This window comes from Phacochoerus africanus, chromosome 3 (assembly GCF_016906955.1).
Source record: "Phacochoerus africanus isolate WHEZ1 chromosome 3, ROS_Pafr_v1, whole genome shotgun sequence".
Classification (NCBI taxonomy): domain Eukaryota; kingdom Metazoa; phylum Chordata; class Mammalia; order Artiodactyla; family Suidae; genus Phacochoerus; species Phacochoerus africanus.
In genome coordinates, this window is record NC_062546.1 from 74,869,501 (window position 1) to 74,894,857 (window position 25,357).

General features: G+C 35.7%; 1 protein-coding gene across 1 annotated transcript in view; it reads left to right on the top strand.

Moving 5' to 3' along the window:
- Positions 1-25,357, top strand: part of LRP1B (LDL receptor related protein 1B) — a 1,901,444-nt gene that overhangs the window by 857,039 nt on the left and 1,019,048 nt on the right. Inside the window, exons 4-5 of the mRNA XM_047772014.1 lie at positions 6,651-6,770; positions 13,260-13,388. Coding sequence (XP_047627970.1) covers positions 6,651-6,770; positions 13,260-13,388 — 249 coding nt within the window. The remainder of the gene's footprint in view (positions 1-6,650; positions 6,771-13,259; positions 13,389-25,357) is intronic.

The following is a 25,357-nucleotide window of genomic DNA, read 5'->3' on the forward strand; positions in this document are numbered from 1 at the left end:
ACTGGGTCCCAGGGCAAAGCAAAGTCTCCATGGGAATCTGGGTCAAACCTGACTGCAGTTCTTGGAGGACATCCTGGGAAAACAGGGGTGAATGTGGCTTGTTGTGAGGGAAGGACATTGGAAGCAAAGCTCTCGGGAATATTCAGCAGGGTGCCTTTCTCTGGAGGTGGCCATTTTGGGAAAATCTGGCCCCACCCATCAGTCAGCTGTGAGAAGCCCCAGGGCAAACAACAACCCAGGTGGGATCACAGCCCCACCCCTCAGTAAACAGGCTACCTAAAGACCCCTCAGGCACACAGCTGCCTCTGATCCCATCCACAGACTAAGCCCCACCCACCAGAGGGATTAGAATCGGCTCCACCTACCAGTGGGCAGGCATAAGCCCCTCCCATCAGGAAGCCTACAGCGAGCCCCCATACCGACATCAGCCACAGGGGGGCAGACATCAGAAGTAAGAGAGGCTACAACTCTAGAATCTGTAAAAAGGTCACCACACCAAAAAACCTATAAAAATGAAAAGACAGAGCACTATAACTCAGATGAGGGAGAAAGGAAAAACCCCAGAAAATCAGCTAAGCAAGGAGGAGATGCTCAGCATCCAGGAAAAAGACTTTAGACTGTTGATGCTGAAGATGATGCAAGACATTGGAAATAAACTGGAGGCAAAGATGGATAACTTAAAAGGAAACACTGAGCAAAGAGATTCAAGATATAAAACTTAAACAGGAAGAGATGAAAAATACAATAACTGAAATAAAAAATTCACTAAAAGCAGCTAACAGCAGAATACAGGAGGCAGAAGAACGAATAAGTGAGGTGGAGGACAGAGTAGTGGAAATTATGGATGCAGAACAGAAAAGAGAAGATTGAAAACAAATGAAGAGAGTCTCAGAGAACTCTGGGACAACGTTAAATGCACCAACATCCGTATTATAGGGGTGCCAGAAGGAGAAGAGAGAGAAAAGGAGACAGAAAAAAGATTCCAAGAGATAACAGCCAAAAACTTCCCTAACATGGGAAAGGAACCACTCACTCAAACCCAGGAAGCACGAGTACCATATAAAATAAACCCAAAGAGGAACACCCCGAGACACATATTAATCAAAAAGACCAAAATTAAAGACAAAGAGAAAATCTTGAAAGCAGCTAGGGAAACGAAACAAAGAACACGCAAGGGAACCTCAGTAAGGTTATCGGCAGATTTTTCAGCAGCAACTCTTCAGGCCAGAAGGGAATGTCATGATATACTCAACGTGATGAAAGGAAAAAACCTCCAACCAAGATTACTCTACCCAGAAAGGCTCTCATTCAGATTTGAAGGAGAAATCAAAACCTTCACAGATAAGCAAAAGCTGAGAGAATTCAGCAACACTAAACCAGCCTTACAACAAATAATAAAGGAACTTCTATAGGCAGAAAAGAACAAGAGAAGAAGGAGAGGAAAAACAGCAGCAAAAGCAAATCCAAAGCAATTAATAAAATGGCAATAAGAACTAACATATCAATAATTACCTTACATGTTAATGGACTAAACATCCCAACCAAAAGACATAGACTGGCTGAATGGATACAAAAACAAGACCCATATATATGCTGTCTTCAAGAGACCTACTTTACTTCTAGGGACACATACAAATCGAAAGTGAGAGGATGGAAGAAAATATTTCATGCAAAAGGGATCAAAGGAAAGGTGGAGTAGCAATACTCATATCAGACAAAGGAGACTTTAAAATGAAGAATATTTTAAGGGACAAAGAAGGACATTACGTAATGATCAAAGGATAAATCCAAGAAAAAGATATAACAATTTTAAATATTTATGCACCCAACATAGGTTCAGCACAATATATAAGGCAACTGCTAACAACCTTAAAAAGAGAAATTGACAATAATGCAATCATAGTCAGGGACTTTAACACCCCACTTACAGCAATGGACAGATCAACCAGACAGAAAATCAATAAGGAAACAAAGGCACTGAAATATGCATTAAACCAGATGGACTTAAGAGATATTTATAGGACATTCCATCCAAAAGCAACAGAATACACATGCTTCTCAAGTGCACATGGAACATTCTCTAAAATGGATCACATCCTGGGCTACACATCCAACCTTGGTAACTTTAAGTAAATTGAAATCATATCAAGCATCTATTCTGACCACAATGCTATATGACTGGAAATCAACAACAAGAAAAAAACTGCAAAAAACACAAACACGTGGAGACTCAACAACATGCTACTAAACAACAAATGGATCACTGAAGAAATCAAAGAGGAAATTAAAAAATACCTAGCAGCAAATGACAATGGAGGTACGACACTCCAAAACCTATGGGATGCAACAAATCGTTCTAAGAGGAAAGTTTATAGCAATACAAGCCCACCTCAGGAAACAAGAAAAAGCTCAAATAAACAAGCTAATTTTACATGTAAAGCAGCTCAAGAGAGAAGAACAGACAAGACCTAAAGTTAGTAGAAGGAAAGAAATCATAAATATCAGAGCAGAAATCAATGAATTAGAAACGAAGAAAACCATAGAAAAGATCAATGAAATGACAAGATGGTTCTTTGAAAAGATCAACAAAATTGATAAACCCTTAACCAGACTTATCAAGCAAAAAAGAGAGAGGACTCAAATCAATAAATTAGAAATGACAAAGAAGAAGTAACAATGGACATCACAGAAATACGAAGGATCATACGAGACTACTATATGCAACTATATGCCAACAAAATGGAAAACCTAGAAGAAATGGACTAATTCTTAGAAAAGTACAATCTTCCAAGACTAAACCAAGATGAAATAGAAAAGATGAATGGACCAATCACAAGATCTGAAAGTGAAACTGTGATTAAAAAACTTCCAACAAACAAAATCCAGGACCAGATGGCTTCACAGGTGAATTCTATCAAACATTCAGAGAAGAGCTAACACCTCTCCTTCTGAAACTATTTCAAAAAAATTTCAGAGGAAGGGATACTCCCAAACTCATTCTATGAGGCCACCATCACCCTGATACCAAAACCAGACAAAGATACCACAAAAAAAGAAAACTACAGGCCAATTTCACTGATGAATATCAATGCAAATATCCTCAACAAAATACTAGCAAACCGAATCCAACAATACATTAAAAGGATTGTACGTAATGATCAAGTGGGATTTATCTCAGGGATGCAAGTGTTCTTCAATATCTGCAAATCTATCAGTGTGATACACCACATTAACACACTGAAGAATAAAAACCATATGATCCTCTCAATAGATGCAGAAAAAGCCTTTGACAAAATCCAACACCCATTTCTGATCAAAACCCTTCAGAAAGTGGGCATAATGGGAACCTACCTCAACATGATAAAGACCATATATGACAAACTGACAGCTAACATCATTATCAATGTTGAAAAGTTGAAGGAATTTCTGCTGAGATCAGGAACAAGAATGTCTGCTCTTGCCACTACTCTTCAACATAGTTATAGAAGTCCTAGCCACAGCAATCAGAGAAGTAAAAGAAATAAAAAGAATTCAAATTGGAAAGGAAGAAGTAAAACTATTCCTATTTGCAGATGACATGATACTATACCTAGGGAATCCTAAACACTCTACCAGAAAATTGTTAGAGCTCATCCACGAATTTGGCAAAGTCGCAGGATACAAAATTAATACACAGAAATCAATGGCATTTCTATACACCAACAATGAAAGAGCAGAAAGAGAAATTAGGGAAGCAATCCTGTTTACCATAGCATCCAAAAGAATAAAATACCTAGGAGTAAACCTACCTAAAGTGACAAAAGACCTATACTCTGAAAACTACAAGCCACTGATGAAAGAAATCAAAGATGACACAAAGAGATGGAAAGATATACCATGCTCATGGATTGGAAGAGTTAATGTTACCAAAATGACTATACTACCTAAGGCAATCTACACATTCAACGCAACCCCTATCAAATTACCAAGGACATTTTTCACAGAACTTGAACAAAATATTTTAAAATTTGTTTGGAAGCACAAAAGACCCAGAATAGGCAAAGACATCCTGAAAAAGAAAAATGGAGCTGGAGGAATCAGGCTCATGGACTTCAGACTATACTACAAAGCAACAGTCATCAAACCCATATGGTACTGGCACAAAGACAGAAATATAGATAAGTGGAACAGGATAGAAAGCCCAAAATTAAACCCATGTACCTACAGCCAACTCATCTATGACAAAGGAGGCAAGGATATACAATGGAGAAAGGATGGCTTGCTCAATAAGTGGTGCTGGGAAAACTGGACAGCCACATGGAAAAGAACAAAGTTAAAACACTCCCTAACACCATACACAAAAATAAACTCCAAATGGATTAAAGACCTAGATATAAGACCAGACACTATCAAACTCCTAGAGGAAAACATAGGCCAAACCCTCTCTGACATAAACGACAGCAACATCTTCTCAGATCCACCTCTTAAGCGTATTGACAATAAAAAGAAAAATAAACAATCGGGACCACATCAAACTTCAAAGTTTCTGCACAGCAAAGGAAACCCTAAAGAAAACCAAAAGATAACCTACAGAATGGGAGAAAATCTTTGCAAGTGATTCAACTGACAAGGGATTAATCTCCAAAATTTATAAACACCTTCTGAAGCTCCATACCAAAAAAACAAACAACTCCATCAAAAAATGGGCAGAAGATCTAAACAGACAGTTCTCCAAAAAAGACATACAGATGGCCGAGAAACACATGAAAAGATGTTCAGCGTCACTCATTATTAGAGAAATGAAAATCAAAACCACTCTGAGGTACCACCTTACACCAGCCAGAATGGCCATCATCCTAAAGTCTACAAACAGTAAGTGCTAGAGAGGGTGTGGAGAAAAAGGAACACTAGTACACTGTTGGTGGGATTGTAAATTGGTGCAACCACTGTGGAAAGCAGTATGGAGAGTCCTCAGAAAACTAAAAATAGGACTACCATTTGATCCAGCAATCCCACTCCTGGGCATCTATCCAGACAAAACCATGACTCGCAAAGACACATGTACTCTGATGTTCATTGCAGCACTATTTAAAATAGCCAAGACATGGAAACAACCTAAATGTCCATCGACAGAGGAGTGGATCCAGAAGATGTTGTACATATACACAATGGAATATTACTCAGCCATCAAAAAGAATGAAATACCAGCATTTTTAGCAACATGAATGGACCTAGAAACTATCATGCTAAGTGAAGTCAGCCATACAATGAGACACCATCATCCAATGCTTTCACTGACATGTGCAATCTGAAAAAAGGACAGACTGAAGTTCTTTGTAGAACTGATGCTGACTCACAGACATTGAAAAACTTATGGTCTCTGGAGGAGACAGTTTGGGGGGTGGGGGGATGTGCTTGGGTTGTGGGATGGAAATCCTGTGAAATTGGATTGTGATGATCATTATACAACTACAGATGTGATAAATTCATTTGAGTAATAAAAAAATAAAGTAAAAAATATGTAGAGGTGGGTAAAGGTGAAGCATAAATCTTTGGAAAATCTCTTTGAATTGCCTCAGTTTTTCTCAGGGGAGTAGGAAGTAAGATCATCATAAGTGAGTGCCCATTAAAGGTGATTTAGAGTTTTAAGGAGAGAAATTACATAACATAGTTGCATGAAAGACTTGAGAAGTAATTGGGCTAAGAAAATATTATAGGTAATTTGTTTTTTAGTGGAATAACAAATTTTCCGTTTAGAATGTTCTAATTCTTCTTTTCCACTTTGACTTTTCATATATTTTTATTAAAACGTACTGTATTTCTGAAGCACAATATAAACTTGTGGCAAACAACCATTTATTTTGAATTATTTAACTTTAATCTTTAACCCTTATTTTTCTCCCCAGGGAAAAAAAAGAAATTGTACAACCCATTAATATCCTGATTTTCAGACAGCATGATCAGTCATACTTTCTATCCTATATATTTCTCTCATTTAACAAATCTTATTCCTGTTAGAATTTATTTGTGCAATGAATATGCCTCTGTCACTTCATCTCTGTTTTGTGTATTTATCATATTGAATTCTAATTTGCTCTGAGGATTTGCTAACTTTGGTTTCAATGATGTATTTGTCCTGAAAGAGTTTAGATATAATGAAATATATTATGTCCAATATTTGTCTAATATTTTACTACCAATGAGAGATCAATTATTGAAATATAATGTATTCACATTGATTACTATGAAGGTTATTCATGGATTAGTAAATCAAAACAAGCCCTCAAAAGATAGAAAATCAATTGATATGTCAGATGGGACGGCATAAATGGTGAAATGAACCACAGAGTTGACATTTTATCTCCTGAAATAATTTAATTTACCAGAATTTGAAAGGATTAGTGACTTTGAACATACATAATAAGCAAAAAAGTGTAAGACTGAACAGATTGATCTAAAATTTTATTAATAATTCTTCAAGCAAATGCAAACCAACTATATTTTAGAGGCAATAGATACTATTTATTCTGTTAACCAATCCTAGAAACTATCTAGGGAACCAATCAAAACTCTATTATTAAGGTTATGCAATAAATATTAACTTTCAAATTTAAAAAGTATACATGTGAGCACAGTTATATAGAGATAATATCTTTGTTTTTCCTCTGCAGAACTGTTACCCAGTTGCCAGCACTTGAACTGTCAGTATAAATGTGCCATTGTCAGAAATAGTACAATATGTTACTGTGAGGATGGATTTGAAATAAAAGAAGATAAAAGAAGCTGTAAAGGTAAGCATGATATATAATTCTATTCAAACAAATTTTTAAAGTTTAAAAAAAATTTAACAGGCTAGTTGGCAGAAATTTAATAAAATATCTTTGAGCACCTACTGTGTGTTCCATAGAGTATTTGTGTTCACTTTAATTTTGTTTGTTTCCTAAGATTTAAAAGTTGGTACTACCCCCAAATCACATATCTAAGCATTTGATAAGCATTTATACGAATCAATTTTCAATTCATATTGCAGTAATTTCAATTGCGGGACTAGAAGGTAATGAGATATTTTTTGCATAATCACTAAAATTTTGGACTTAATTATTTTAACATTCTAAATGTTTTTTGCTTGTTATATAGATGTAGTATAGCAGATATTTTTCATTAACTAAATTGGGTTAATAAGAATCATACCATATTCTTTTTTTCATACAGTGATTTTTTTATTTTTTCCGTTATTATAGCTGGTTTACAGTGTTATGTCAATTTTCTACTATACAGCATGGTGACCCAGTTACACATACATGTATACATTATTTTTTCTCACATTATCATGCTCCATCATAAGTGACCAGACATAAGTCCCAGTGCTAAACAGTAGGATCTCATTGCTAATCCATCCCAAAGGCAATAGTCTGCATCTATTAACCCCAAGCTTCCAATCTATCCCACTCCCTCCACCTCCCCCTTGGCAACCACAAGTCTTCTCCAAGTCCATGATTTTCTTTTGTGTGGAAAGGTTAATTTGTGCCATATATTAGATTCCAGATTTAAGTGATATCATATGGTGTTTGTCTTCCTCTTTCTGACTTCACTCAGTGTGAGAGTCTCTAGTTCCATCCATGTTGCTGCTAATGGCATGATTTAGTTCTTTTTTATGGCTGAGTGTATTCCATTGTGTATATATACCACATCTTCCTAATCCAATCATCTGTCAATGGACATTTGGGTTGTTTCCATGTCTTGGCTATTATGAATAGTGCTGCAGGTTCATGTGTCTTTTTCAAGGTTAATATCAGAGAATGTTTTGTTTATGTTTTCTTCTAGGAGTTGAATGGTGTCTTGTCATATTCAAAGTCTTTAAGGCATTTTGAGTTTATTTTTGTGCATGCTGTGAGGGTGTGTTCTGGTTTCATTGATTTGCATGCAGCTATCCAGGTCTCCCAGCAATACTTGCTGAAAAGACTTTTTCCCATTTGTTGTTCTGGCATCCTTTGTCAATGATTAATTGACCATAGGTGTCTGGGTTTATCTGGACTCTCTATTCTATTCCATTGGACTGTATGTCTGTTTTGGTATCAGTACCATACTGTCTTGATGACTGTGGTTTTGTAATATTGCCTGAAGTCTGGGAGCATTATGCCACCTGGTTGGTTTTTGTTTCTCAGTATTGCTTTGGCAATTCTGGATCTTTTGTGATTCCATATAGAATTTTGGATTGTTTGTTCTATTTCTGTGAAAATTGTCAGAGTTAATTTGATAGGGATTGCATTGACTCTGTAGATTGCTTTGGGTAGTATGGCCATTCATGCCATATTTTTATAACATGATAATTCAGGTGATTGGTATTTGACCAACAGCAATAATGATAAACATGTAATATTTATATTTTTTGATGTCTTAATTGTTGCTTTTTTGAGTGCTCTACAGCAAATGTTTACTCTCTGAAATGATTCCACTCTGCCATACTGGACTATTTTAGGTTACTTCTCCATTCTATTGATGCCAGTGTGTATTTTTGTATGTAAATAAATAAATAAATAAATAAATAAATAAATAAATAAATGAGTTCCCATTGTGACTCAGTGAGTTAAGAACATGACTAGTATCCATTAGCATGCAGGTTTGATACTTGGCATCTCTCAGTGGTTTAAGGATCCAGTGTTGTCACAAGCTGCTAGTAGTCACAGCTGCAATTTGGGTCCATTGTTGCTGTGGCTGTGGTATAGTCCTGCAGCAGCAGCTCTAATTGGACTCCTAGCCCAAGAACTTCAAAATGCTACAGGTATGGCCATAAATAAATAAATAAATAAATCTAACATATCCACAATATAAATAATATATTATTTTGTACAGTATTTAGAATCTATACATAGAAACACTGAATGCAGAATCTATGGATACAATTGAGGAATATCTGCATTACCAGCACCAATAATAAACAGAATATTTTCCAAAGAAATTGGTGCTTTGCTGATTACATTAAACCTTTGCTTTAATATTATCACTTTCATCTTAGAAACAGAATCTTAGAGTTGAAAAAATCCTCAGAATATTTTTCAAAATCCCAAAAACAAAATTTAGAAAACAAAGATCCTGAGAAATTTAAGAGACTTACTTAAGTCTGCACATCTTTTTTAGTAATAGACTTGGGACTAAAATGCAAATTTTCAGAGCCTGTTTATTCTTATACTGAAGAGGCTCACTGTTTTATAGTATGCATCAAGGTTTAAATATTTATTTTATTGGATGTTTTGTTTTCTTTTCTATGTAACACAAATGTTATAGAAACATGTATTATTAAATGTTTATCAAACTCAGAGATTGCATAATCTGACCAAACTGGTATATTTATTTGACTAATATTTTAAACCAACATGTAAAAATCAAAAAATTGCACACAATGGTCCAGACTTTCTGAGAAAAAAAGTTAGAACTTCTGGTAACACTAGAGCCATTAAAATCACAAAAGTCAGACCTTCTGAACATGCATGCAATTTCAACTTCAAAACCACCCCTGTCATTCACACAAGGTAGACCAATATACTTATCCTGTATCCTTCTCACTCTTTTCCTATATTCCACCCCCATAGGAGTCAGAATTTTCAGCTTCTTTTTTCAAGAATTTCTTTTTCCTGAGTCTCTCATTAAAATCCATAAAAAAACATTATAATTAATTTCTTCCATTGAACATGAGTAGGGAATTATACAGCAATCATAAAAGTTGACCAATGGAAAAGGAGGTTTTATTTTTTTACTTTCTCTGCACTCCTGGATGGCCAAGTCTGAGCATCATTTATAATTTCCTGAAGGTATTGCCAGGATATTCTTTGTCCCTAAATGGAGAAAGAAGGCAGCACAAGAGGTGACATACCTGTTTCTTTGCAGCCAATTTTTTTTGTTTTTTTTGCCATTTCTTGGGCCGCTTCCTCGGCATATGGAGGTTCCCAGGCTAGAGGTCCAATCGGAGCTGTAGCCGCTGGCCTAGCCAGAACCGCAGCAACAAGGGATCAGATCCCTGTCTGTAACCTACACCACAAATCAGGGCAATGTGGGATCCTTAACCCACTGAGCAAGGCCAGGGATCGAACTGCAACTTCTTGGTTCCTCGTCAGATTCGTTAACCACTGAGGCACGACGGGAAATCCTGCAGCTGAATTTTATGTCACTATCACAGTAGCATGTTCTGACTAAGGAAAAGGAACAAAGAAAGCATTAATTGTATGTATTGCTTTCCTGGATAGCATAATCATACATCAGTAAACTGAGTAGGAACCCATAATATTAAAATTGAAAAAAATTGGTGAAAATAGTTAAGAATCCTCATTTCTTCCACTGGGGCTGGGATTTACCAAATACAAGATATAATTTCACTTCATTTAATGTCACTGTAGACTTCCTCCAGAATGTTGTTCTTTTTATCCCCAAAGCTACTTACTTCAAAGGAGCCTTCTAGGAATGCAGGCTATTACATGAAGCTAAAGAAATCTGAGAGAAATGCAAATTAATGTCATACAAATGTATAGTTACCCAATTGAAATGGTTCCTTGCCTACCCAGCAATCTTTTTTTTTTTTGTCTTTTGTCTTTTTTGTTGTTGTTGTTGTTGCTATTTCTTGGGCCGCTCCCGCGGCATATGGAGGTTCCCAGGCTGGGGGTTGAATCGGAGCTGTAGCCACCGGCCTAGCCAGAGCCACAGCAACGTGGGATCCGAGCCGCATCTGCAACCTGCACCACAGCTCACGGCAATGCCGGATCGTTAACCCACTGAGCAAGGGCAGGGACCGAACCCGCAACCTCATGGTTCCTAGTCGGATTCGTTAACCACTGCGCCACGACGGGAACTCCTCTTTTTGCTTTTCTTTAGTAAACTCCTTTCTTAGCTGGGGGCTACATGGTGGCGCTGAGACTTCCCACCCTCTGATGTGTATTTGGTCTTTTTGGTGACCAGCCCCATTGCAGGTCACTTTTTTCATATAAACTCAAGTATTTCAAAGGGACTCATTATGTAACAAAAGATATCTCCCATAGCTCAGAAAATTATAAGGAACTCTGTACCAGAAACTGAGGCTAGAGACTAAATATATATATTTTTATTCTACCCAAGTGGCCCACTTACCATCATAGTCTTAAGCCATCTTTTTAGCTTCCCCCCCCCCCTCTCTTTTTTGTTTTGTCTTTTTCTCTCACCCCCATCCTCAAAAATTGTTTCCAGGAGTTCAGTATTCCCTTCAAGTTCAGTATTCCCTTCCAATTCAGTAATTCCCAAGCTTGAATGGCTGAACTCTGTTAGTAGGCCAAAGTTTAACCTATAATAGGCCAAAGTGTACCCTGTCCCATTTAGGGACTAAGTAAAATATCCTAGGTAAGAACTGTCTTCCCTTTGCAACAGTATTCCTTTTTTGCCAAGGTGACTACACCAGTTGCAAATGGCAACTTCCATCTTTATCTTACTGGATTTCTTCATTGCCTATAACATTTTGGAACATTGATATTCTTGAAAAGCTCATCTTTCTTAACTCTTCAGACTTTTCCTGAAGTATCCTCCATAAAGGAAGCTCATGGAGTTCTCTTTCTTACACACCTTTTTCATATCTGTATCCTGCAGTATTTTTCTACAGCTAAATTTTTCTGACTTTCCCTTTCTGTCTGTGGGATCTAAGCCTCTGCTATTCTTTTTTTAAATCTATTATCCCATGCTGTTGAGTCCCAAATACTCCAAGACCGATCTCACCTGGTATTATTTGTCCCATATATCCAACTACTTCTTAAACGTTTACTCAAGGATGCTGTACAGACCCCTCAAATGGAACACAAGCAAATCAAACTCATTCTCTGCCCATGGTATCTCCATTCGAATCTATACTTCTTATAAAATTGGACAACCATTAACTTTCATTATATCCAGTCAGTCTTCCCATGTTATTCTATTGTTTTTCTTAAACCTTTGAGTCCATTTCCTCTTCTCCATTACCACTGCCAATGTTTTAGTTCAAAATGTTATGACTTCAAAATATCATTTCTTTTGTGAAATTAGTACATAGCTAATTTTCCAGGATCTCTTATCAACATTTACCAATCCATTTTCATATACTTTATTTAGTTTTAAAATACAATGCCTATGTGTAATGTAAGACACTTTAGTTTAGAATACACATAACTGCATTATCCAGTCCCCAAACTCTTTTCCTGGTATCATCTCTTCTTCCTACTTCTTATACATCCTTATTGCACTTGACTCTTTATACTTCTTTGAAATCCCTAATGTGTCCTCCCAGTGGCTTTTTATACCCCGTTTTAACTGAAATGCCTCTTTCTATCTGATCCCTTTTATTTATTTTCAGTAAATCTAAATCATTCTTTAAACAGCTCAATATGCAGCCTTCACTTAAAATTCTCCCTTCAATTCTAAGCAGGTTCATTTACTTCTCTATGTTTTTATCATAACTAGAATTTGCCTTTGTTATAAGGAAATGCATAGACATCAAATTCTAGTTCACTAGACTTGCTTAACCTAGAGGTTGCAACCATGTTTATCAATTTTGTTTTCTTTATGGATTAATACAGATTTTGGTACACGAGAGACTAAAATAGACGTTTGTCTAAATTATTAGCTGACAGAGTTTTTTTTTTTTTTTTTTTTTTAATTTGCCCAGTTGGTTAAGGATCATTAACTACTTGCTGCTTACAGAGATTTTGAAAAGATGCTTAAGGAAGAAAGTATTGGGAGAGGAAGGAGGGAAGAAATAGAAGCACCAAAGATAATGTAATATAAATTGTACAAGATAAAATTTATCTTTTCAACAAGCACTTAATAGTTTCCTCCTTTTGATTTAGTGAGGGTTGTTTGGTGGCTTACAGGGAACTCTTATTTAAGCTTCTCATTGAAAATCACATTGCCAGACTAATTCTTTGTTAAAAGAGTGAAAAAATCAGTGTCAAAAATACTAGAAGTCTTCAGAAGATATTCATCGAAGTGTATTTTATACCTTCACACATATATCCAAGGACTTTTAGCCTTCCCATAAAAAATACAAATAATTGTCTTTTAAAGTAAAAATTTGATGTTCAGTTTGATCTTATATCTCTGTAACTATTAAAGCAATAATGAATTTTACATTTGGTTAGTAATGTTTTGAAAAGACATATGGGAGTTCGCTCTTTCTTTTTAAAACAATAGCCTACTTCCAATGTTCAGAAAAAAAAAATATTTTCTTCAGGGCAAAAAAAAAAAAAAAGCCCCCAAATAAATCTGCTTAGAAATGATGTCAATTTTACTTTTAGATCAAGATGAGTGTGCTATTTATGGTACATGCAGCCAGACCTGCGTAAATACATATGGATCCTATGCTTGCAGTTGCGTGGAAGGCTACCTAATGCAGCCAGACAACAGATCTTGCAGAGCCAAAAATGGTAAGTTATCTTATTTTTTTGTCCTTCCAGCATTTATTTCCTTTTGCAGTTCAGTTCGTTTTCATTAGAAATGTAGTAGAGCAATATGGACTTTGAAGAAATAGATTTTCCCTTCATTTTAATTCACTGATCCATACCTAGAAATCCAAAGCAGTTCTTTCAGTTGTCACTGATCATTACAAAACTCCTTCCATTATAAGAAGTTTCTTTCTTTCTTTTTCTTTTTGCTTTTTAGGTCTGCACCTATGGTATATGGAGGTTCCCAGGCTAGGGGGTCAAATCAGAGCTATGGCTGCTAGCCTACGCCACAGCAGCACAGGATCTGAGCCTCATTTATGACCTACACCACAGCCTATCGCAACAGCAGATTCTTAACCACTGAGCGAGCTCAGGGGTCAAACCTTCAACCTCATGTTTCCTAATCAGATTCTTTTCTGCTTCGCTGTGCCGGGAACTCCCATTATAAGAAGTTTCTAATGAACAAAAACGTGTTCAAAAGAAATGGATTAATTAATTGATTTAAGTTTACTCATCTCTCTTGTAGACTCTACAGTGGATTCCTAAGTGGTTTCTGTAAGCTTCTGCTTTTCCCCTAAAATTCACATGATGCATTCAAGTTATCTACTAAAATATACACCAGACCATGTAATTATTTTGCTTAAAATCTCCCAGTAATTTTCATTCACGTTAAATAGAAAACCCAAACTTCTCACAGGACCTCTAAGGATGAATGGTCTGCTACCATTTACCTTCCCATCTCATCTACCACTTCTCCTTTTATCACCCACTAGCCACAAGGGTTCCCTTATCTTTCAATCATTTTGCTCTTGCCTTGAGGTCTTCCCACTTGCTGTTTTATCTGCCTGCAATGGTTTTCCCTATGATATTTACATTCTTATTCAAATCTTGGCTAAAATACCAACATTCAGAACAACCTATTTAAAATTTATACTCTCTCCATTTCCCAGTTGTTGGTTTGTAATTTTAAGAAAATGGATACTATAGTAACTGAGTACAAGTCTACAACTCATGCTGACTAGTTCTGAAGGTTACATGGACATTTGAACCAATGTAGTTGCACAGTACATAAGAAAACCTCAGTTTTGCCTTAGTTTCCTCATATTGATAGCAAATGAATCTGATTTTTAATTTTTATTTATTATTTTTTTGTCTTTTTGCCTTTTTCTAGGGCCACTCCTGTGGCATATGGAGGATCCCAGGCTAGGGGTCTAATCGGAGCTGTAGCCGCTGGCCTACACCAGAGCCACAGCAACGCAGGATCTGAGCCATGTCTGCAACTACACCACAGCTCACGGCAATGCCGGGTCCTTAATCCACTGAGCAAGGCCAGGGACCAAACCCGCAACCTCATGGTTCCTAGTCGGATTCGTTAACCACTGAGTCACGACAGGAACTCCTGAATGTGATTTTTTTTGCTTACATTATATATAAAATTTAATTTCATACATCAGCTTTACAATTTTTGTGGCAATTTTATTTACTATGGTATTTCTATGACTGAAGAGTGCTATGAAACAATTATAAAGTAAACCCCATTTGTCAGAAGGCTTTGACTTTCCCTTTTTTCTACCACTTAGCTGCTTAGATTAGCTCCTCTTTTTTTTTTTTTTTTTTTTTTTTCCCTTTAAAATTCTACCCTCCTGGACTCTGGAATCTGACTTTTCAGTTTAGTCAAGCCAGAGTTCCAGGGATCCCAGTGTGAAACTAGGAATGGTAGACTGGGCTGACCCAAAACGGTACATGTGTATAAAAGATCCCTGGGCTTTTGACAGAAAATACAATATAAAAATATAAAGCCAAAGGGATACAATGGGCAGCTAGGACTTGACACAAGAGATGAGTTCTGCAAAGGCCATAACTGGATAATAGATGGGAAAAGAAAAGATCCTAGGAGAAGCAGCCTTTTACATGAAAGCAAAGAGAGGCAGAGTCAATTGGCTAGGAAGCTGCTTATAAAGGTGATAAATTGTTCAACACAAAATAATGTCATGGTCACTCCCCAGCCAGTTACCCCAAAGCTTGCCTGTGGATATTAGTTTCAAAGTGACAATTGATAGTAATTAGGTAAATTAAGTTAATTGATTACCTCTCCTTTGTCGTATAATGACCAAATTCAAGTAAAATTCATAAGCCTTAAGAGCAACTTTAAGAAATAACTCTAATAGGGGAAGGGGATTTCAGGCCCTGTGGCAGATGGAAGAAGAAATTAATGTTAGGCTTTTTCATTCTTGATAATCGATGCAATACAGACAAAGTCATTTCTGCACTTAATAAGATTGACCCGATTACTGAAATATAGAATCAAGTGTTTCAAAGTTGGAAGAAACTTCAAAGGCAATCTAGCCCAACTGTCCATGTGATATCAAACTAGGTAATCTCCAAATGGAAGAAAGTCTACAATGTATGTTAAAAAAATAACTTTAAATAAGTATATTACTTATATTACTATGTAGAAGGAGGCATGCTAGAAAGCAAATGTCATGATGAAGTATTCATTACTTTAGAATGGGACACATTTTAAAAAATACTGATTTTTGAATTAAATATTAGGACTTGTCATTTGAAAAGAGTTGTTTTAAAGTTTCTGTTAAACACCTCTAGGTAGCTATAAAACACCCTATATATTTTTACATTTTTTCATATTAGAATTGTAATAATGACTTACTGAATCTAAAAATGAAAAGGTTTTTGTTTTTTAATTTAGTTTACTTTGTTTTAACTGATGCATACTGATTTTGGTATAGAAGTAAGTGTTGAATGTGGGCACCCAGGGCTGAAAACAAGCTTATACAGAATCTGTGAGAGTCAAAATAATAGCCAAGGGTATTTACTTTATGAACTGTTGGCAATTTTAAATGAACTGATAAATTCAGGCTCTTGGACTATGATTTTCAATGCCCTGACCACTTGCTGAGGGCAGTCACTTACCCCCAGCATACGATTCTACAGAATCTGTAGGGATCTGCTGATTGCACTAAAGCAGTAGTAAAATAAGAGCGGTAAATAAATCAGTGTAGAGGTGCTGAATTAAATGGCACCATGTGGGGGATGATATACCTCTTTGCCATAAAGCAACCGGAGTAAAGGGAGAAGAAGAGACCATGAAATAATTATGGGCTTCAATTACAGCTTAGGCTTTGCTGTGCACTATTTTAGCGAAGGGGCAGGGGAGAGACTCTTTAGGCAATGGGCCTCTCCATTGTAAGAAATACAAATTATAATCCCTGTGTAATCCATGGAAGCACACTTCCAAATAGTAATAGGAATGTGTTCATACCACTCGCTATTTTCTTTGCTATAATTCTTTAAAAAAAAGAAAACAAAATGTAACTTCCTATCGCTCCTACTTCTAATCTCATTATCATCTACTAATAAATATTTTTAAATTTCCTTTTGAAAGGTGGAGGAATCATCCATGGTTTCCTGTTGGCTCTGCTTGTGGGGAGATGAGGCCAGTGACTATATAGAAAGAGAAGAATCCCTGCTCAGAGTATCATAGTCTCTTCAGCCACTTGGGATACTTGAAATTCAATTATTAAAATATAAATGCCTATTTTTTCCTTAAAAAAAAAAAAAAAGAACAGCCTATGTTAAAATCTAAGTGTTCATAGGAAGGCTGATATATTAAGTCTTAGTAACCTTGATAACTTACAAAACTAGTAGATCAGATCTGTTTCAGTCTCCCATCTGGCTAAGAATGTCTTCCCACAGAATGCTAGGCAATTATGTCTTGACAATGTGGAGATTCACTGTTCAGAGTTTTTACATTGAACTGAGATAGTGCAAAGGTCTGGTTAATGCACCATTTGTCATTTTATTCAGGCATAACCGTGAATGACACTTGATGGCATGGAGGTTTATGAGAAGCTCTGAGGTAAGAGCAAGCCTCAGAGACCGGCACCAATACAAAAATCCAGATTTGCTATATTTTTGCTCATTCACATATGAGTGGAGGACATTATATACACTATACTAAGGGATAAGTACCTCAAGTGCTAAGAGAAGTATTTCAGTGCCTGGGACAGAGTGTGTGCTTGGTAAATGTTGGATGCTCACATTCAGGAAGCAGAATAAAAGTACTGGTATACTGAAGATCAATAAAAGAAAGTTAAAAGGCTGGAAGAGATTCAAAGGATAACGTTTTTGGTTTTGGCTTGGGGGGGGTGGTTTGCCAGTTTCATGCTGTTATTTAGGGCTCAAGTTGCCTTTGTAGTATTGCCATCAATACTGGTTGGGGAGTTCTGCACAATCTCCATCAATGTGCCCCTTCAGGTCCCTTTCCTGGCAAACATGCAGTCTAAGTGCATGCTTGCTGTGCAAATGTAGCTGCAGAATTAGCCATGCCACCTTCAATCAGGCAGCATTTCCTAAGCTTTTGCCCTATAGAAATACTAGAGCTTCACGGACTCCCTTTAGTAATTTGGCCTGGCCACTGAAAGTATTTCTGTTTTTTAGAGCATTCCTGCTTCTCTGGCCCTTTACTCAGTGGGAAATCACATTCCATGACAAGACAGGGCAAGGATTTCTGGTGGAATTTCTATTACCCAAATTAAGCATCACACTTTTTTTTCTACCCACACAGTTAATGAGTTTGCAAGTATTGAGGTATAAAACTCCTCATGAATATTCTATGTCTGTTGTTTTAATTTTTTTTTTTAAGTTTCTCACTTTGTGTGAGTGCATGTGTGTATGTGCTGGAGGATATCAGTTTCACAGCCTGACACCTTTCTTGATACTGTAAATCTTTTTTCTAGCAACAAAATTGCAAGATTGATAACAGTCTTACCTGTCATGTGTTTTATGTGTCATGACACGTTTGATTTACCTGTAGTCTAAAAAAATATCAGACACAGAAAAAAAAAATGCATGTCTTCCATCTTCCTTACCACTTAACATCTTAGCAGTAATCTAGCGGCGGATGTCTTTTTTTGGGTATTCAGAACTAGATGGCTACATTTACAGGCTGTAGATTTGACAGTCAATAAACTTTGTCTTCAGAAATGGCACAGTGTAGAAGTACACATTTCTATCACTATATTTACTTTTTTATAGAATAGCTGTTGAACTTATTTAAATCTTCAATATAGAATTTGATAGGTCATATTATGCTCTATAATTAATTCCCTTTCTTTGTCTTAAAACTGGACAAATGTAATGAAAAATAAAAAGAAATGAGACACATTTAGATTCATAGAAATTATAAGTGGCTTAATTTAAGAATAGTCAGGTATATACATATGTATATAACTTTAGTATTGATTTGTTGGGCAAAGGTAGAAGTATAGAGCTACTGAAATCCTCAGGAGACCAATGCTTAAAACCTGAGGGGGACAACGTTTTTTTTTTTCCTAATAAGAAAAAACTTTTTTTTTAGAGAGCATCCCCTGTATCAGTTGCAAGCAACAAGGTAATAACAGCAAGCAATTAGAGAATGTATCTTGAGTACTTCTCTTCCAGGGTTCATACTTGCCCTTGACTTTGATAACTAGTTTTCTGCATTTTCTCCCTAGTCAAGCTGCTTAAAGTCAGATTAGTTCTGAGAAGAAAAAATCTGTTGTATTAAATGCATTTTTAAATGTATATGAGCATTTCTTAACACGAGGTCTCACACAGTCTCCATCTGTGCTTTCCATGAAAGATAATGTTTGCCAAATTGTTAGATAAATTATAGCTTAATAGACTTTAGAGGTTTAGAACAATATATCATCTAATTATAAGAATTGTATCTAGTAAATTAGCTAAAACTTTGCTAAAAAATCACTATCGAGTACTTAGATCTAATCAGTCTTTTTAATAGCAAAGTAGAAAGCTGTGATCTTCAATATAGGTTATATGTTTACATCCTTTGGCAGCCCTCTCAGAAAACAGTGAAATTGATTAACTGACCTTTCCCTTTTCAACCTCTAGATAATGAATTTCCATCTGTCTACCTTCCCACTCCTTAGTCTAAGATGATGATTTTATTTTATATTTCCCTGAGAAAATAGAAGCAATCAAAAGACAACTTTCTCATCCTGAACTCTCTTAAATCTGCCAATCTGTCTGAATCTAGAACTGATCACTTCATCTTCCTCTTATTTGAATTAAAGAACAAAATGACTTTGTTCCTGAGGCCAGTCCCTGTAATTGTGCATCAGTCTCACTATTCAAGAACTGGACTCATACAGTTCCATTCTTTACTCTTTGAATCTAAATATTCTCTTTTCTCCTGGATCATTATCATCAGTATACAAGGATGCTGTAAAGAGTATACAGTACAACCTCCTTTTTTGTATATATCCCTCTTTAGCTGCCACTGCGTTTTGCTTTTCCCTTAATAAAAAAAACTCACAGAGTACATTGTCTCCTTCTCTCATTCCTCCTCTTCTCTCTTCAACCCACTGCAGTGGGTTTCACACTCTTATTTCTTACATGTCAAGTTTACTGGGGACCTCCAGTTGCCTAGTGACTCAGTTATCAGTCCTTAGTACACAATCTTTTCTTGTCTCCTCCTTGAATACTCTCCCCTTTAAAGGAGCACATTCTTGGAGTTCTCGTGCCTTATTCTCCATTTTTCTTCAGTTTATTTTGCTGCATAATCCTCATTTTACCAGTATTTTTGGTGTGACTCAGTGTTCAGTCCTTCGAACATCTCTTCCTTATTGATTTGCTGTCATCCTGTATCATGACTTCAAAATACATCCTCTTTCATGATGTTATCAAACATCTAGAGACTGAGACTTGCAAGTTTTTATCACTTTGTTGAATGCCAGACTCACTTGAATTTTGAGATGCAACTTAGTATCTCCATTTGAAAATTTAATAGAATTATCAAATTCTATGTCCCAAGCTCTTAATTCTCTCCTCTAACAATGTTTTCTCTGGTGACAGTCATTGTGGTATATGTGACCCCATTTATCCAATCATTCAAAACTTGGAGCCACCCTTGACTCCATTCTTTTTCTCAAACTCTTTGTTTCAAAGTTTTAAACATATTTTGAATTATATTACTCTCTCTAAGGAATACCTTGTGTCTTCATTACTACCAATGCTTTACCTTTCTTCATAGAATTCAGCACTGCCAAAAAGTATTGAATAATATTTGTTTACTTGCTTATTGACTGTTTTCTCAACGATAATGTAAGCTCTCTGAAGCTTTGTTAACTGCTGTATGCTGCATCTCTAGCATCTAGAAGAATGCCTGGCAGAAGCTAGTCATGCTTGATCAACATTTTTTAAATGTATAAATAAATATGCAAATACTGAGACAGTATTTTCTTTTTAGGAGACAAATTGATGGGGGCTTTTTAAACTACCCATACTTTAAAGTTGGAAATATTTTATTTTATTTTATTTTTATTATTATTATTATTATTTTTTTTTGTCTTTTTGCTATTTCTTCGGCTGCTCCTGCGGCATGTGGAGGTTCCCAGGCTAGGGGCCCAATCGGAGCTGTAGCCACCAGCCTACTCCAGAGCCACAGCAACGTGGGATCTAAGTCGCGCCTGCAACCTACAACACAGCTCACGGCAACGCCGGATCATTAACCCACTGAGCAAGGGCAGGGACCGAACCTGCAACCTCATGGTTCCTAGTTGGACTTGTTAACCACTGCGCCATGACGGGAACTCCAGAATTATTTTAAAGAAATTTTTAAATGAGCCAATATATATTACTTTTTAATATGTCAATCATTACCAATCATTCATTACCGATTGATAATTATCAATTATTACCAATTGATAATTTAGAGGGACATGTCTGAATTGGGAAAAATGTGTTTCTGTAGCTAAAGAAGTTTCCGTTTGCCACAATTAGAAAAGTGATGAGATTCAAAAGTAGCCATAGGCCACCTCGCAGTAACTAATGTGAATTGACCATCCCTGGTATATCTACTGAATATAACATTAACTCATTAACCTAAAATTTGAAGAATTATATTTTGAGATTTACCAAAATAATTCTTCAATTTAATTAAATTGTATACCTTAATAATTAAATTCAGTGTAATTACAATTATTTCATCCTGATTTAAAATCACAATGCTTTTTTACATTATTTTACTTATTGAAATATATGATCATTTTTAAATGTAAAAATTCAGTAAAATATCTTTAGAAACATTGGAGAATCCATATTCAAACAATTCTCCATGTGTCGTTTTTTACTGAAGCATGTGCAAAGGAAAGCCTTCAAGATAATAGGAGAAATTTTTCCTTGAAGGGGTGAGTAGGCCCTTTAGAAAACAGAAATTGTGAGAGCTGATAATTTGCAAAATGAGAGGTTCTTTTTTATATGTTGTATGATGTTATTGGCTTCAATAATTTTTTTTGTAAAAAGATCCTTATTCCTGAGAAACAACATATTGCATTGCTTCTCAGTCATCACCTTTCAAATTGAAATGTCCTCTAAATGCAAGTACCAGTATTTCATTAATAATGCCTAAAGAACAAAAAAGGGTTAATTTGTTTTAAAGTCTATAATTCAGGTTGGTCAGTAGCTTACCTGAGTTTTTACAATGCCCAAGATAAGATTACAAAGCACAGGAGTTCCCATATCCATGTAGTGGAAATGAACCTGACTAGGAAACATGAGGTTGCAAGCTTGAACCCTGGCCTTGCTCAGTGGGTTAAGAATCTGGCATTGCCTTGAGCTGTGGTGTAGGTCACAGATGGCTGGATCCTGCATTGCTGTGGCTGTGACGTAGGCCGGCATTTATAGCTCCAATTTGACTGCTACCCTGGGAACCTCCATATGCCATGGGTACAGTTCTAAACAGCAAAAACTAAAAAACAAAACAAAAAAAAAAATAAAATAAAATAAGAGAGACTGCAAAGCATAACACTGACCTAATATGCCAACACTAAACTTATCATCTCCTCTTAAAACTGACTCTTTTCTGTTTTGCTTTCCTATTTCTTTTAATACTGCCATCATTCTCCCTGTCACCCACATCTCAGATTTCCACACAATCCTTAGCTCCATGTCCCTCATTAGACATAAAATAATTACTACAATTTATAATTTCTACTTTATTACGCCAGCATATCTCTACCACCCATTTTAGGCTCTTATTACCTATTTTCTGAAGCATTAAAATAGCAAGTCTTTGTTCAGTAATCCTGATAATCCAGTATCCATGCCTACAAGTTTTATTTTTCTTTATAGACATTTTGGGGTACCTTCTTTATAATTAAAAAGCTGAGTACCTTTTCTTATTTACATGTGTGAAAGCTAATGTGTTCCTGAATCTCTGAGGATTCTCTGGGCTTAGATTTTTCCTAATGGCTTCTGCTTCCAATGGGAATGTTGGCACACATGGTCATTCTTTGTTTCTATACTGTGTCAATCTAAAGGGAAACAGAAATAACTTTTTCTTTTACCTAACTCCTTTCCAACTGCATTCCAAATTCTTTAACACTAAGACAGTGTATAAATAAGACTTTTACATACTGCTTCCCACCTGGTATGAATTATGTTACACCACTTTAAAAGTAAAGCAATTTAAAAAGTTAGATGGGAAATTTATCTATCACTGTATTCTATTCACCCATACAGTCTCCTATGTATCATTTCCCAGTTGATCTTCAAGCATATTTTTGTTCATTATGATTCTCTTTCTAAAATTTACACTGACTTTCCATCGCACTTCAAATTAAATGTAAGTTTATCATTTTGACATTAAATGACCTGTACAATGTTCCTTCAACCTACTTTCTCAGCTACTGTAAGCTTTATGAGTTTGAATCTAGTTCTTTTTATTTAGTAGCGATGTGATCTTAAGCAAGGTAAACTCTGAATAACTTAGTTTTCTTGTTTATACAATGTGGGTAACGTTAGCACCTGATTCATAGAGGTGTTGTGATTATACAATGAACTAATATATATAAGGCATGTAATACAGTGCCTGGCTCTCAAATATGCTCAAAAGGTGTTAGCTGTTGTCATTATCATGATGAAGTACTTTCACCACTAATGCCTGTTCTACCCTCTGAAAACTGGAAAACCGAGGTCAGTATCTTTTCAGCATATCTTAGTCTTTCCCTCATCTGTGTTTTGTCAATGCTGTTTGTTTCACCTGATTCTTTTTCTTCTTTTTTCTTTTTTTTTTAAAATCTCTTCAAGTCCAATTCCTGTTCTTTCATTTAAGGCAAAGCTGAAATCAAATTTCATCATCAGTAACTTAACTCTACAGATAAGTCTTCATACATTTGAGCTACTGTAACAAAATACCATAGCCTGGGTGACTTATATATAACAGAAATTTCTCACAGTTCCAGAGGCTGGAAGTCTGATATCAGGGTCCTGAAATGATCTGGTGAGGACTCTTTTGATTTGCAGACCTTGTGTTATCTTCACAGGATGGACAGAGCTAGGGATCTCTCTAAAACCTTTTTTATAAGGCATTAATCCCATTCATAAGGATTCCACTTTTCATGACATAAGCACCTCCCAACCCCTCTCAGTATTATCATCTTTGGGAGTTAGGATTTCAACATATGAATTTGGGACACACAAACATTCAACCCTATAAAGATATATCTAACCATTCTTTGGATATATCATACATCTTTTATGAAAGCTACCAAGCCTGACTTCAAAAATATGAAACTTTGTATACATCCTAATTTATCTACTAAATTATATCTCTTTTGAAGGCAGCCTATCCTACTGATCCCCTTCAGATAATAGTTGAATGTCTTAGATCTATAAATTCTAAAAATAAAAATATAATAAAGCATTTTCATCCAATCAATTACTGGTTCAGCATAAATGAATTATGGCAATACAAACTAGTGCTCAGATAAATTACAGTATAGTTGTAGAGATTACGTTTTCTTGCTTAGCCCAAAATTGTTTCGAATGCACTTTAATGTTTCCACATTTAATTCATATTTTTTATAAAATGTGATAAAATACTTTTCTCTGACATATGACACAGCATATACTTATTCTAAATTTCATTCAGTTCAGTAAAGAGATTTTTCCAATAACAAAATTGTTGAGGAAAATTGAGAACCAAATTTGGCATTATGTGTTATGGAAAAGAAAATATTTTAAACCTATATTTTTTTTTCACTTATGTGGTTAACGTTATCCACATTTTTGTTTGGTTTGGGTGATTCTGATCTATAATTTATTACAGTATTTGAATAATGCCTTTTTGCCATTTTTTAAACTAGATAATTTCCTCCTTGTATTTCATATTCAACTTTTTCTGTACTTTGAATAATTTTAGAACTTTTTTATTTGTTTGTTTTGTTTTGTTTTGCTTTGTGTCATTTTAGGGGCACATATGGAGGTTCCCAGGTTAGGGATCCAGTTGGAACTGTAGCCCATGGCCTACGCCACAGCCACAGCAATGTGGGATCCAAGCTGCATCTGCAACCTACACCACAACTCAAGGCAACGCCGGATCCTTAGCCCACTGAGTGAGGCCAGGGATTGAACCCATGTCCTCATGGATGCTAGTTGGGTTCCTTAACAACTGAGATGCAATGGGAACTCCAGAAGTTTGTTTGTTTGTTTGTTTGTTTTTAATTTAGTCTCTTTACAGAGATTGCTCTTCATTTTGTTTCATATAGTTACAGTTCAAACCCTATGAAAGTTTGCATAGATTTTTTGCTACCAGTTAATATTTTTCTTATTTTTAACTTCATCCTATATTCTTTATTTTTAAAAGACTATACAATTTGCATATGATCAATTAAAAGTAAAACTTTAAAAATTATTCTTCCAATTATTTTAAGCTTGTATTGGTTGAAAAACTGTTCTTTGAGCTGCATAGATTATAATTTCCCCTTTTCTAATGCTTTAGTCTTACTCTGACTCTTCATTTTATATATTTTACATGGAAGTTATTATTTAACCTCTTATCCAATTGAACCTCACATTCTTATTTTTTTCCATCTTTGACACAACAAATATTGAAGTGCATCCAAAGAAATTCATTCATTGGAGATAATTGC